The 14908-nt window shown below is 40.5% G+C and overlaps 1 protein-coding gene across 4 annotated transcripts in view; it reads left to right on the top strand.

Annotated features, from left to right (window-relative positions):
* Window positions 1-14908, top strand: part of LOC126417107 (carboxypeptidase Q-like) — an 88963-nt gene that overhangs the window by 30213 nt on the left and 43842 nt on the right. For all 4 annotated transcript variants that reach the window (XM_050085018.1, XM_050085026.1, XM_050085011.1 and 1 more), the window contains exon 5: window positions 3715-3897. In XM_050085018.1, the coding sequence (XP_049940975.1) occupies window positions 3715-3897 (183 nt within the window). The remainder of the gene's footprint in view (window positions 1-3714; window positions 3898-14908) is intronic.

Genomic DNA, 14908 nt, shown 5'->3' with positions numbered 1-14908 from the left:
CCCTACTCCACTGGCCACCAAATCCAGTCGAGAATATGTGGGACCACCTTGACCAGGTCTTTTCACCATGGATCCTCAATCAAGAAACCTAGTGCAGCTGGCCGTGGCACTGGAGTTGGCATGGCTGCACAACCCTGTCGAGACCTTTCAGAACATGATTGACTCTCTTCTTGCACATCTTGCAGTGGTCTGCAGTGCAAAAGTTGGTTATTGAGGCTTCTGACAAGGGCAATGTGATTGGGCAATGTATAATGAACCTTTCACTTACTGCGAACTGCTTTAGGCTCTTGCCTCATTTTACAATGCGGCCCCAGGCACTGATTCTGTCCAGTCAGATGATCAAACATCTGAATGTTACTCGAAGGCTAGATCTACCCTGAGTCATCAGTATTTGGCTCGAAGCTGCATTCCCTTCACAAAAGTGAGATAATATCATTGTCCCAATCCAGCCATGTAAAAACACAACATCTGTTGTCAGCGATTGACCGATTAACCTCACCAACATGCTCTGCAAACTGCTTGAAAGGATCATTGACAACAGGTTATGCTGGGTTTTTGAATCACAGGGTGTTTTGTCCCCCTATCATTGTGGTTTCTGGGAGGGATGATCCACAATCAACCCTATGGTTAGGTTGAAAATGGAAAAACAGACAGACTTCCTAAATGCCAACACCTATCAGTCTTTCTTGACCTACATAAGGCATTCGATACTGCCTGGCACCCTCACATTTTACTTACCATCCATGACTGGGGCTTTCATGGCTCCCTGCTGATTTTTATTCATCACTTTTTATCCCACTGGTTGTACCAGGTTAGGGTTGCTTCTTCACTCAGCTCTCCATAGGACCATATCGCCATCAATGGGCTAAGGATGTCCATTGAATGCCAGCTCCAAGCATCATCTGAAGGGCTTCAACTTGGGCCCTTTCCTATGGTTTCAATTTTCTCCAATAAAAATGTTGATCATGCATGTCTGCCATTGTACCTTGCTCCATCCTGACCCAGAACTCTACTTGAGTTTGCATTGCTTGGACGTTGTTGTGCAGTCCCATTTTTTGGGCCTCCTCTCTAGTAAAAAGCTGACTAGGTTGCCTGTATTTGTCAACTAAAGACTGACTGCATGTTGAAGCATAGTGCTCTTTGCTTCCTTGCTGACACCCCTTGTGAAACTGATCATGTTACTCTTCTCCATATTTCTAGTCTCATCCTGACTGGCCTATGGTTGCCAGGTTTGTGATTTGGCAACACCTTCAGCTTCGAAATTGCTAAGCTCAGGTGATCATCATGGTGTTTGACTGGTCACTGGAGCCTTCTGGACTATTCTCATAGACAGTCTCCATGCTGAAGTGGGAAACTTCCCTCTTCAACTCTGACTGTATCGACTCTTGCTCACTTGGCAGTCACCATTCAATCTCATCATGCAACTTTTCACATACTTTTTGCATATGAAGGGCATCAAGCTGCTGTGGCCACCCTCTGTTGTGATTACCAGCCTTTAATTAGGACTGATATGATCCATGGTCCTAATGTTTGTCCCCCCCCCCCCCCCCCCCCGACTTTCCAGCATCTACTCCTTTCAGTTGTCCAAGAATAGGTGCTACTGTCGTTTACAGTGACAACTCTAAAACCATGAATAGTACAGGATATGGTTTTACACTTCCCGCTAGTCAGGAACAAAATTTGTTGTTGGAAACATGTAGTGTTCTTACATCAGAGCTGCACTACAGTTTATTAAACAAGCCTTCCTTGGCAGAGTTATAATTTAAGATGACTCAATGAGGAGTCTCCAGATCAATGATCACTGTGACTCATATCACCCTGAGATAACTGCTATTCATGACCTTCTCTCTGAGCCTAGTCATATTGTCTGCTCAGTTAAAGGTAACTCTAGGTCCCAGGTAATGTGAGTATCCCAGGAAATGAACTGGCTAATCGTTTGGCAAGAGAAGCGATTATTCCCCCCACATTTACTTTGATGATCCCAAGCATCGATTTGTGGATGCAAATAAGGCCTGTGCTCACTTGCAGATGGAACAACATGTGGTAGCTTACTGACCCCTCTAGTGACCACTACACTATCAAGGAGACTACTGCTGCGTGGCTCTCCTCCTGTTCTTCATGGAAGGAATCCACTATCCTATGTTGCCTCTGCATCAGTCATACCACAGTAAATCATAGTTTTATTTTATGTAAAGATCCACCGTGACATTGTGATCATGGAGCCTTACCGACAGTAGCCTGTGTTCTGATGGAATGCCACCTTCTCCTAGCCCTCAATGCCAAGCATGAACTTCTGAATTATTTACCTCTACTGTTTCACAGACAATTGAACTGATTCTTCATTTGTTCTGTGGAAATGGTGGGGTAGTTACAGTTGGGCATCTCTTGCTGCATACTGGGTGCGTGGGACTCTTGACTCTACCTCCTTTGTCAGCTGCCTCTTTCATCCGTATTTTACTCTGCTTTAATTGCTTTTAGATGCAGTATGTCTCGTTTTTGGCCACACCCTGATTTCTGTTGTAGGTTTAAGAATGATGAATGGTATTGTTTTCTTGACTAAGTGACTTGTTTTCCCAGCATATCTCATTTGTCACTTCATTTGTTATAGGTTGTACAACTGAACTATCATGTTGTCAGTTCGTTCATTCATTTGTTCATTCATTTGAGCATAATATTCTGTAAACTGCATGTAAAAAAGCAGGAAATCCAGGTTTATGTCCTGGTCTGGCACAAATATTCTTTAGTCACAATACATTCATTACATTGGAGTTCAACATTTCTGAGGATTACTTTGCTATCATTTCATGTCAGTTACATGCACCATTGATTGTCGAATGACTCTTTCGTTGAAATTATGTGGAATCAGTCAGTTTACAGGATATGTACACATTATTAGTGTTAACATTAATGAACACATTACCATTTTATTCCTGTTCATGCAACTAAACTGAAAAATTAGTTCTCTGTGTGCCGGTTTTCACTGGCTGCTAATTTTTTAAGTAGAAATTTGTCATTGGTATAGAAGATGTCCAGGAGAAATGATTTTAAATTAGATTTAAAACTTGCTTTGCTGCCTGTCAGACATTTTATATTATTGGGCAAATGATCAAAATTTTTATTTCTGCATATTGAACTCCTCTTTGAGCCACTGGCAGCTTTAACAATGGGTAATAAAGGTAATTTTCCCCTCTGGCATTGTAGGTATGTACATCAATGTCCTTCTCAAATTGTGACAGATTATTTATTACGAATTTCTCAGAAAACACGAATTTTATTAGCACAACTAAAATACCTAGCTCCTTTAAGAGAGATACCTACATGACGTTCTTGGGTGAACACCACATATTATTCTTATTGCTTGCTTTTGTGCAATCAGTACTTTTTTTTTCTAAGTGATGAGTTACCTGAGAAAATTATTCTGTATGAATTATTGAGTGGAAATGTGCAAAATTTATCAGAAGGTTGATACATTTGTTCAAGATAAGCAATTATACAAGGTGCAAAAGTAGCTGGACTTAGCTGTTGTTGTTGCATCTTAGTTGATTTTGTCTACATTAACTCTATTCATTTCATGCCGGTGAAGTTAATTCAATTAACATGGGAAAAATTATAGATGCTATTGTTTTTGCACATTGATTTGCTTAGTAAACTTGGCTTACATAAAATGTATTACTGTGTATAACTACTATGACTTTAGTTAAGAATTTTCTCCAGGTGTATATTGTGGACTGCTGAAGAAGAGGGACTGATAGGAGCACAAGCTTATGTTAAAGCCCACAAAAATGAGACTAGAAACTTAGATTATGTGATGGAATCAGATGAAGGCACATTCCTACCAATGGGACTTTCATTTTCTGGTTCTGAAAAAGCTGGATGCATTCTTCAAGAAGTACTTAAGTAAGTGTCTCTTATTGTAAGTAGGAATAGAATGTAGGTTATGCATGTTTTAATTGGGTTTCTGTCTTGTGTTACTAACAAAAATACATGGTTGAAAGGATAAGCTGGTACCCAACTTGTTTGGGGAAAAGATAGAACATTAAACAAATGTTAGGTTGTAAAACTCCAGTGCTTCTTTGGAGTAGGAAGTTTAAAGTCAGAAGCTGAGATGTTTGCAATTTGAACCTGGCTCATACACCGTAGTGACCCTTGTCTTGAGGGAGGATATACTCAGACCGGGGGATGTGCTCTGAGGATGAGGGTCAGATCTCAATGTTCTCCATGTACATTACTTCTGCTGTTACTTTCCTGTTGCTGCCCCTGCTGCATTTCTCAAACTGCTTTTGCTCAGCTGAAGTATGATTCTTCAAATGTAGTGTTGCAGCACATGGCAAAAAGAACTGGCTGACCTTGAACTACTGCTGTGTTACCTTTATATATGTTGTCATCTTTGCAAAACATAAAATAAAAATAGTGTTCCACAACGTGTAAATCTTCATTCACAATTAATGGAAGGAGTAAAGATAATCCTATTACCATGTAGCTGAGACTTTAAGCAGCTGACAAGCATATAAATGTGATAGAAACCAGGAATGAAACTATCACTCTGTAGCAGAGTGTGTGACATTTCGAAATTTTTTGCGTGATAAGCCATGTGGCAGAATGTGATTTTAACGCGGAACCTCACCTTTTGTGGACAATACTCTCACTGTTTCAGCTATCCATGCACAATATGGGACCCATTCTCAGTGTTTCAATTTTTTTAGTGGGACTAGCACTCCAGCGAGCAAGGATGCTAATACCCTGTACGTAATACTTGGATGTGCACTGCAGCACCAGGGCACTGGTGTGCTACAGTTTGAATATTTTGCCAATGGCATTTGTGCGGGTATGCCACCAGAGGCCGCCTGTGTTGGGCCACAGTACTTGTGCCTCCCGCAAAGCCATCTACCGGAGCCCGCCTCTTTATAAACACAATGCAGCAGGCACTCGCCCTTGTATTGTGTTCTTACTTATTGACAGGAACTGCTTGTATCATTATCTGCATTGTTTCTATGTTTGTGTCTATGTTCTCAACTATGGTTTGTTTGTATGTAGAAGAAGAAAAAAACTTTGGTTCATTGTGGCCATTTTTGTGCCTTACAGTACGACACAATTGGCAATGAGTGTGGTGTTCACTCATGTGCGCTCAATCTCTTTGGTTGTTCCTTCAGTTCTTCTATTCAAAAAGGCAGTGCTTTGATCTCTCCTCAAGCAGCAGAAGGCTCTAACGGTTGCTATCATGAACTTGTCGGTCACTTTGATATACAGGTTTCCACACTGTCTGTGTACCGCCACCTTTTCCCCCTTACATTGATTTGGCCAAGGACTGGAAATCTTAAAAGAAATGTCTTTTCCTTTCTTAAATTTCGCCTTGCATCGAACAGTTGTTTCGCCATCCCTACTCCAGCAACCTGCGTTGCTTTTGTTCAATGAAATATGTAAGTTGTCCACTTATCACCATAAATGCATGCATGTCATTGCAGCTTATGTAGATTCTAATGTCATAAACAGTCCACCATTCCTACTGGGTCCAGACATCTGAACTCCATGGTCACAGTTGGAAATGTCGGATTGTTACTGATGCTCATCTTGATTCCTATGCTGATTCTATGGTCCATGATGAAATCATTCAGTTGGCTCCTGACAAGGAGGTGCATCAGTGCCTGCTATAGTGCAAGAATCCATCTTTGGCTGAAGCATTAAATATTGCTCAGTCTTTTGAGGCATCTCAAACTGCTGGTGATCAGATTGAAGCTTGGTGCAACATCAGCACGGTCATCAGGCGTTGGTCATTTCTCAGTGGGAGGATGATGTGGCAGCCATACAAAAATGGATTCCATGCCATACTGGACTGCAACATTCAAAGTAGTAGCTGTGACAACCACAGCAACAGCAGTGCTCTGCACTCACATCTTGACCATACTATTTCGAGCAATCTGGCTGCATGCCCTAAGCACTGAGCGACTTGCAACAACTGTAGAAAAAAAGGACGTAAAGCATCCATGTGTCATTCCCAGCCCCCTCCTGCAGATATGGACATGGATGTTAATTGTGTATCTCCAGTGCTTACGTATCATAATAAACTGTTTATTGAGATGCTAGTGATGGACAAAGTGCTCAGCCTACAGGTGGACATGAGTGCAGGCGCGACTTTACTGAACTCGCAAACTTAGGTGGATTTGGGATCTTTGGCATTGTCTCCGGTTACTTGATGTTTAGTGAGTTGCAACAAGCAGCATATACCAGTTTAGTGGCAATTTACGTCTCCCACCATCTATAAATCTGTGGTTCCTTCCTTGACTTTTTAGTAGTGGACAATTCTGGTACTGCAAATTTGTTTGGTCTGGATGCTTTGGTTTATCCATTTCGGAAACGGTGCACATAGTTTCCAACTAGGTCCCTTAAGAGCAGTTGGATTCTATTTGCTCTGAGTTCTCGTTTCTTTTCTTGGGTGGGTTAGATTGTGGCACTAATATTGCGGCCCACATTAGCCTGAAACCTATGGCATGGCCGCACTTTTTCTGTGCATGCCCTATTCCGGTGGCTTTGCATGATTAAGTGAAATCATAACGGGATAGGTTGATGTTGTCGGTGCTCATAAAGCCTAATACATCGAGTAAGTGGTGTAACTGCCCCTGCCCTCCCTCCCCCCCACTGCCTCTACCCCCAGATCTTTGTGATTGTTAAAAAACCAACTGGTCAGCTTCGCTTCTGTGAAACTTTAAAGTTTCAGTTAATGCTCAATCTATCATTGACACCTTCCCTTTGCCCCCTCTGAATGAGTTACTTGCTAAGCTCGCCAGGGACATTTTTTCGCCAAAACTGATTTATTTGAAGCCCATTTACATGTTCCGCTGGATGAGGATTCTAAACAGCTCCTTGTGATTAACACATCCTTTACCTTCTACCAATATCAGTGCCTCCCATTCCATGTGGCTAGTGCCCATGTGACTTTACAGTATATTTTGGAATAGTTGACATGTTCATACTGGGGTGCATCAACTGTCTTGATGACATTATCATGATGGGTGCATCCACAGAAGAGCATTTACATAACTTACACACCTTGTTCATGGTCTTAAATACTGCAGGGTTGAAATGCACACTTTTTCGACCATCCATTGTGTATCTGGGGTTTGAGATTTCTCAAGATGGTTTTAAGCATTTACATCACCTTGTGACTGCTGCCACAGCTGTGGCACACGTTACAAATGTCAAAGAAATCTAAGAATTTTTAGGTAATATTACTTACTATCACAAATTTACTCTTGGTGTGACTGCGTTGGCCGATTCCCTCCACAAGAATGTTTCTTTTCAGTGGACACTGGCCTGTGAGCTCACATTCACGCTCTTGAAATCTAAATTACATTCTCCTCGTTGTTTGGCTGCTTTTCATCTTGGACATCTGTATTTGGCAACTAAAAGTAACTTTGTTGATGATATCAACTTCAATATTCAAAAGAAAATTCCTGATGAAGAGAGAATATCCAAATTGATCGATACAATGCTAAAAATTGAAGAAACTGTAAACTTCCCTACAGAATTTCTAAACTCTTTGCAAGTACCAGGAATGCCATTACACTGGCTTCTACTTAAAATTAGATCTCTGATCATACTACTCAGAAACCTCAACTCACCAAAACTGTGTGATGGAACAAGGATGATTGTCAAGCAGCTATCGAATAACATCATCGAAGCCAAGCTTGCAACTGGAAAGTGCAAAGGACACATACTATTTATCCCCAGATAACCACTGATCTCTACTGAGCTGCCACTCCAATTTAAAAGACTGCAATTTCCAATCAAATTAGCCTACCATTTGACAATGAACGAAGCACAAGGACAGACTTGAAAATATTGTGGCATCAACCTCAAAGACTCCTGTTTCTCTCACAGTCAACTATACGTAGCTTTGTGTTGAAAAGAAAATTCAAAAAATTTGTACGTATATACTGCGGATAACAAAATGAAAATGTTTATAAACAAATATTGTAAACAGAATATGTTTTCAATCATTTTTTTACCTCTTATACTTTACAGTTCATTCTTTTATTCCAACTACCACACAATCTCATATCAACTCCCTTAGTGAAGCTGGTACCCCAGCCAGTTATATGAGATATTGAAAACCAAATTTGTTGGCCCTGGAAGATGATAAGTAGAAAATGTTCAACTGGGACCGTGGACTCTGAAGCATGAAGTGAATTAGATGTTTAGTAATATAGATCATTTTTAACTGTTCATACATCGTGGCCTTTCCAGTCCTCACTGGAATGCTAATTATACCAATATTATTGACAGCAACAAGTGCTTGAGGTTCTTGTTCTGTTTGGTGATGCCTTGAGTTGTACTGTCTGTGATGTTTGGGATTCCTAGTTTTCTGTTACAGAGGAAACCAGTTGTATTACTAATTTTTCAGATGGTGATTATAGCACAAATATAAAAATCTATAAACTTTATAATTACAAGGAAACATAGTATCTGGGCATTTCTTACCTTGAAGAGGCAAAATTCCATAGCTGCTAGACATATTTAGACATACATAAAAGTAGAAGAAACCATCATAGCTTTTGGAATGTTAGTTCCTCCTATGGGGGAGGTACAAGGATAGTTTGGGTAACATTAGAAACAAGCGCCAAGTCTGTCAGACTCTTTCCTTCCTGAGGATGGATTTAACAGTTCTGAAAGCTAGGATAGTTTTACTGTCACATGTATCTTCTCAGCAATACTTCGATTCTCGTTCTTGAAGGTACTGGCCAGCTGTTAAAAGTCCTTGTAATTTTACAGTTTATTCAAATGAGATTTTCATTTTGATAGAGGAAAACAATAAACTGAACATTATATTGCTACATTAACAGACACCAAAATTACGATATTGCAGTGCCAGTGTTATTCTGATGACTATGCACTGCGGCAACCACAGCCATTACTAAACAAATCAGATGAATTCGCAATTGTGAATAATGACTGGAATCAGCTGTAGAATGGAGTGACGACAATAAAAACTTGTGCCAGACCGGGACTCGAACCCGTATTTCCTGCATATCGGAAGCGGTCGCCTTACCATTTAGCTATCTATGCATGACTCACGGCCAGACCCAAACTTCCATATGTCGTCAACCATATGTTGACCTCAGAATTTTCCTTTTTAAAAAAGGGAGAAAGGGGGGGGGGGGCAGGAGAGAGAGAGAGAGAGAGAGAATGAGGAGGCTCAGTGATTAAGACACTGGGCTCACATTTGGTATGAGTAAGGTGGTCATCCAGATTTAGATTTGTGGTAGTGCCCATGCATTGTTTAATGCAAGTTACAGGATGGTTAAAAAAAAAAAAATAGCCCATATTGCTGACTTCCCTCGCCATCCTTCTCCAACCCAAGTCATGTTCCTCTTCCCAAGACATCATAGTCAGTGGAATGTCAGATACTAATCTTATTTATACTGATTTTTTGCTGATTTGAGGAGAAGTTAATGCACTGATGAGGTGGGAAATGTCACAGTGTTACCAGTATAAGAATTTATGTGTATAATTGTGTTTTAAATTCCTGCTGTGAAGGAGACACTGGCCCTAAAAACCAAAAAAATCAGGCCAGGGCGTGATGCCACACACACACACACACACACACACACACACACACACACACACACACACTCACACAGACAGAGAGAGAGAGAGAGAGAGAGAGAGAGAGAGCAGATTGAATGTTCAAATAGCAGAAACAGCACTTGGTTCCAACAAATATGAGACCCAAAGGCTGTAAAAGTTTCAAGACCGTGCTAATAAGGGCCATTCAGGCTTAACTAAGAAAGAGGCAGCAATTTTACCAACCTCCTCCCCCCCCCCCCCCCCCCCCCCACCCCCCCCCCCCCCCCCCCCCCCCACCTCTCTCTCTCTCTCTCTTAAGATCACATACCTTAAGTCTTATGCAACTTGAAATGATAACTTTGCACATTTTGAGATGAAGATTAAAGCCACAAAATTACCTTTCATAAACGTATGGTCTCATGTGTTCAAGGAGATTATTATTCTGCCTATTTATGATAGAAGAGTGGATTGATAATCTGAAGATACAGAGTTCAATGCTGTATGTTTCCTTTTTTTATCGTTTGGATGAGTTAACTAAAAAGGAAAAGACTGCAAAATGACAGACTTTACAGTCCCGTTATTAAAATGCTTGTGTAGGATCCAGTGCAAATGTTGATGCTGTGAATTGGAGTTTGACAAAATCATCTGTGGCAAAAAAGTTTCCAATTTCTTCATGGGGTTTACAATATTATTCAGGCTTTGAGCCTGCCCGATTTATATCTTGATGAGAATTCTGCATCACAGTAAGTATCGCATGGATGTGTCTGGGGTTATTTACAAATGAATTGACAACAGATTCACTGCTCATGGAAGAAAGAACCAGAAGGGGAAGATGAAGGAGAAGATGAGGTGAGATGCAATCATGTGATCAGCCTTTATGACAACAGTACTACAGGACACAGAGCTGTGGAATAAGTCTTGAGAGACACTTTTAAAAGTAGTGGGACACTAATTGCTGGTAACAAACATAGCAGATAAACATAGACGAAGAAAACTAGCACATCACTGAATGTCATTGCTCATGCCATGGATTAATTTCGAACCGTTAATCTATGGTTAACTGTAATATGCTTGTGGTGCTGACAGATTGTAACTGAGGTGTTCTCAATGGGGTTTATGATTTATGTCAGACATATCAAGTTGATCTAACATTGATTTATATTTCTTGTTGAGCTGATGATGTCGAAGGTGTCAACCACATGGACTGTCCACCAATGTGAGCCTAGCTGTGCTGATGAGGTGACATGCTGTCCACACAAGCCACCACCTATCTGGCACATTTATGAGTTTTGGTATCTTTTATCCACTAGCCAGCAATTAAGTGGGAATATTGCTAGGAACCAGGTTTTAAATTGTAAGACATTTCCAGGGGCAGATGTGGACTCTGACCACAATCTATTGGTTATGACCTGTAGATTAAAACTGAAGAAACTGCAAAAAGGTGGAAATTTAAGGAGATGGGACCTGGATAAACTAAAAGAACCAGAGGTTGTACAGAGATTCAGGGAGAGCATAAGGGAGCAATTGACAGGAATGGGGGAAAGAAATACAGTAGAAGAAGAATGGGTAGCTTTGAGGGATGAAGTAGTGAAGGCAGCAGAGGATCAAGTAGGTAAAAAGACGAGGGCTAGTAGAAATCCTTGGGTAACAGAAGAAATACTGAATTTAATTGATGAAAGGAGAAAATATAAAAATGCAGTAAGTGAAACAGGCAAAAAGGAATACAAACGTCTCAAAAATGAGATCGACAGGAAGTGCAAAATGGCTAAGCAGGGATGGCTAGAGGGCAAATGTAAGGATGTAGAGGCCTATCTCACTAGGGGTAAGATAGATACCGCCTACAGGAAAATTAAAGAGACCTTTGGAGATAAGAGAACGATTGGTATGAATATCAAGAGCTCAGATGGAAACCCAGTTCTAAGCAAAGAAGGGAAAGCAGAAAGGTGGAAGGAGTATATAGAGGGGTCTATACAAGGGCGATGTACTTGAGGACAATATTATGGAAATGGAAGAGGATGTAGATGAAGATGAAATGGGAGATATGATACTGCGTGAAGAGTTTGACAGAGCACTGAAAGACCTGAGTCGAAACAAGGTCCCCGGAGTAGACAATATTCCATTGGAACTACTGACGGCCGTGGGAGAGCCAGTCCTGACAAAACTCTACCATCTGGTGAGCAAGATGTATGAAACAGGCGAAATACCCTCAGACTTCAAGAAGAATATAATAATTCCAATCCCAAAGAAAGCAGGTGTTGACAGATGTGAAAATTACCAAACTATCAGCTTAATAAGTCACAGCTGCAAAATACTAACACGAATTCTTTACAGACGAATGGAAAAACTAGTAGAAGCCAACCTCGGGGAAGATCAGTTTGGATTCCGTAGAAACACTGGAACACGTGAGGCAATACTGACCTTACGACTTATCTTAGAAGAAAGATTAAGGAAAGGCAAACCTACGTTTCTAGCATTTGTAGACTTAGAGAAAGCTTTTGACAATGTTGACTGGAATACTCTCTTTCTAATTCTAAAGGTGGCAGGGGTAAAATACAGGGAGCGAAAGGCTATTTACAATTTGTACAGAAACCAGATGGCAGTTATAAGAGTCGAGGGACATGAAAGGGAAGCAGTGGTTGGGAAGGGGAGTAAGACAGGGTTGTAGCCTCTCCCCGATGTTGTTCAATCTGTATATTGAGCAAGCAGTAAAGGAAACAAAAGAAAAATTAGGAGTAGGTATTAAAATTCATGGAGAAGAAATAAAAACTTTGAGGTTCGCCGATGACATTGTAATTCTGTCAGAGACAGCAAAGGACTTGGAAGAGCAGTTGAATGGAATGGACAGTGTCTTGAAAGGAGGATATAAGATGAACATCAACAAAAGCAAAACAAGGATAATGGAATGTAGTCTAATTAAGTCGGGTGATGCTGAGGGATGTAGATTAGGAAATGAGGCACTTAAAGTAGTAAAGGAGTTTTGCTATTTGGGGAGCAAAATAACTGATGATGGTCGAAGTAGAGAGGATATAAAATGTAGGCTGGCAATGGCAAGGAAAGCGTTTCTGAAGAAGAGAAATTTGTTAACATCCAGTATTGATTTAAGTGTCAGGAAGTCATTTCTGAAAGTATTCGTATGGAGTGTAGCCATGTATGGAAGTGAAACATGGACGATAAATAGTTTGGACAAGAAGAGAATAGAAGCTTTCGAAATGTGGTGCTACAGAAGAATGCTGAAGATAAGGTGGGTAGATCACGTAACTAATGAGGAGGTATTGAATAGGATTGGGGAGAAGAGAAGTTTGTGGCGCAACTTGACAAGAAGAAGGGATCGGTTGGTAGGACATGTTTTGAGGCATCAAGGGATCACAAATTTAGCATTGGAGGGCAGCGTGGAGGGTAAAAATCGTAGAGGGAGACCAAGAGATCAATACACTAAGCAGATTCAGAAGGATGTAGGTTGCAGTAGGTACTGGGAGATGAAGAAGCTTGCGCAGGATAGAGTAGCATGGAGAGCTGCATCAAACCAGTCTCAGGACTGAAGACCACAACAACAACATTGCTAGACTTGAGCTCTGGACCCAATAAATGCAAGATATTTAGGACCAACAACAATAGACTGACATACGTTACATATATGCCTGCAGCAGATATTTCCAGTACATATGATTTCTGTTTCCTTTTGTTTAAGGAATTCAATGTCAGACACACATGTGGTACAGTGGTTCATATTCTCAAGACTTGCATTCGACTATTAGGCCAAACAGTCATTAACTGTGTTTTATTGTAGCCATTATTACTCACCGAGTATGTGAAAAAGACAACACAAACACTGTCTGAAAATCATCATGCCTTGGACCAAAATCAAATCTGCTACCATTGTCATACCACCTTTGTTCCATCTGTTCCATCTGCTAAAGGAGGTCAGCCAGACTTCTTCTTTTTCTTTAGTATATGCATTTTAAAGACTTTGGTCTTGGATACATGCCTGCTATTGACGCTAACTTCTGGCATTTAGCAACTTCACATTATGGCTATCAGTTATTTGTTCAAATTCAAGCAAGTGTCTTAACAACTAGGCCAAAAATGATTATTCAGGGACACACGCAGACGAGCACATATACAAGACAAAATTGTCCATATCATGGATTTGAATGGACAATTTGCATTTCAAGTACAGAAGGACAAAGGAACTAAAAATAATTTTCCTGTGCCTGGACATGGATGTTTATCAGCAGTTTCCGACTTCTGAAGTTGAGTGCAGGCAGCTGTCCAGCAGTGACTGGGTGGTTGCCAATTTTGTAGTTCAAGATAGAGATGTGGAAAATTGCATGTAGAAGCAGCTTTTGTTGTTAACTGAAGGCAGCATTTCATGAAAATAACTAGTGATCAAAAGGAGAATGAGCTCTGATGTGCGTGATTTCATGTGACTCTTGGATCTTTCGTGCTTTGAACATTGGTATTCAGAATTTTTCGTTGCTCACATTTTTTATGACATTGTACTGTTTTAGTTGGGGTTAAGTAGAGACAGTGAAATGGAGACCTGTATAATGTATGTTTCCAGTTCTGTGGTAGTAATTTGGAAAATTAATGTATGCAGGTTATTACAGAGTTGATAGTAGTATGAAGGTGGTAATTTCTTTTATCTTTGTTTGATGGATGAGGGTGAGGTTGAGGTTGGGAAACGCAAGTGTTGGGAGTTATTCCAGGTATGTTGATAAATTTTTCTTGCAATAGCGTAATTGCCTTACATAGATTTGTGCCTCACTGGTTGGGCATTGATGTTTGTCACAGGACCAGAACATGCAAATGTAGGAAATGTCTGTTACATGTTTGTTTGTCACTTAAGGGTAAATCAGCTAATAGATGAAATGAACTTCCCGTGGTGCCTGAATGTTTAATCTGTTCCATTCTCATATCATTTAAAATTTTTGCTTTAACATTTTTCAGCTTCTTAATGGCTTTCTCAAGTTCTTCCATGGCAATTCCAACTAGGGGACTGCTAGTCTCTCTATCTACTTGTCATTCTCTTATGTTAAATTTATGCAGCCGATATTTACTCAGTTAAGCGAGAGCCAATAAGCAATAGTGTGAGGAGACAGATTGATTTTTCCAGTGCGTGTCTTGAATGTAGTATTCCACCTCTGCGGTAGCCTTGAAAAACTAAACTTCTGATTACAAATCAACACCAGTAGCTCCCATTGTCAAGTCTAGTGCTTGTGCACTAAATAACTACACTTGCCTTCAGGGGCCGAATACTGATGATGAAACTCAACACCCTCACATAGAAACAGATCTTATTCTTGTTGTCTTTCAATACCTGAAACGACTTTGGTCAGTCGCTAAGAAT

The sequence above is a fragment of the Schistocerca serialis genome, chromosome 1 (assembly GCF_023864345.2).
Source record: "Schistocerca serialis cubense isolate TAMUIC-IGC-003099 chromosome 1, iqSchSeri2.2, whole genome shotgun sequence".
NCBI classification, from domain to species: Eukaryota; Metazoa; Arthropoda; class Insecta; order Orthoptera; family Acrididae; genus Schistocerca; species Schistocerca serialis.
The sequence above is the reverse complement of the archived record's forward strand: the minus strand, read 5'-3'. Positions and strand labels throughout refer to the sequence as shown.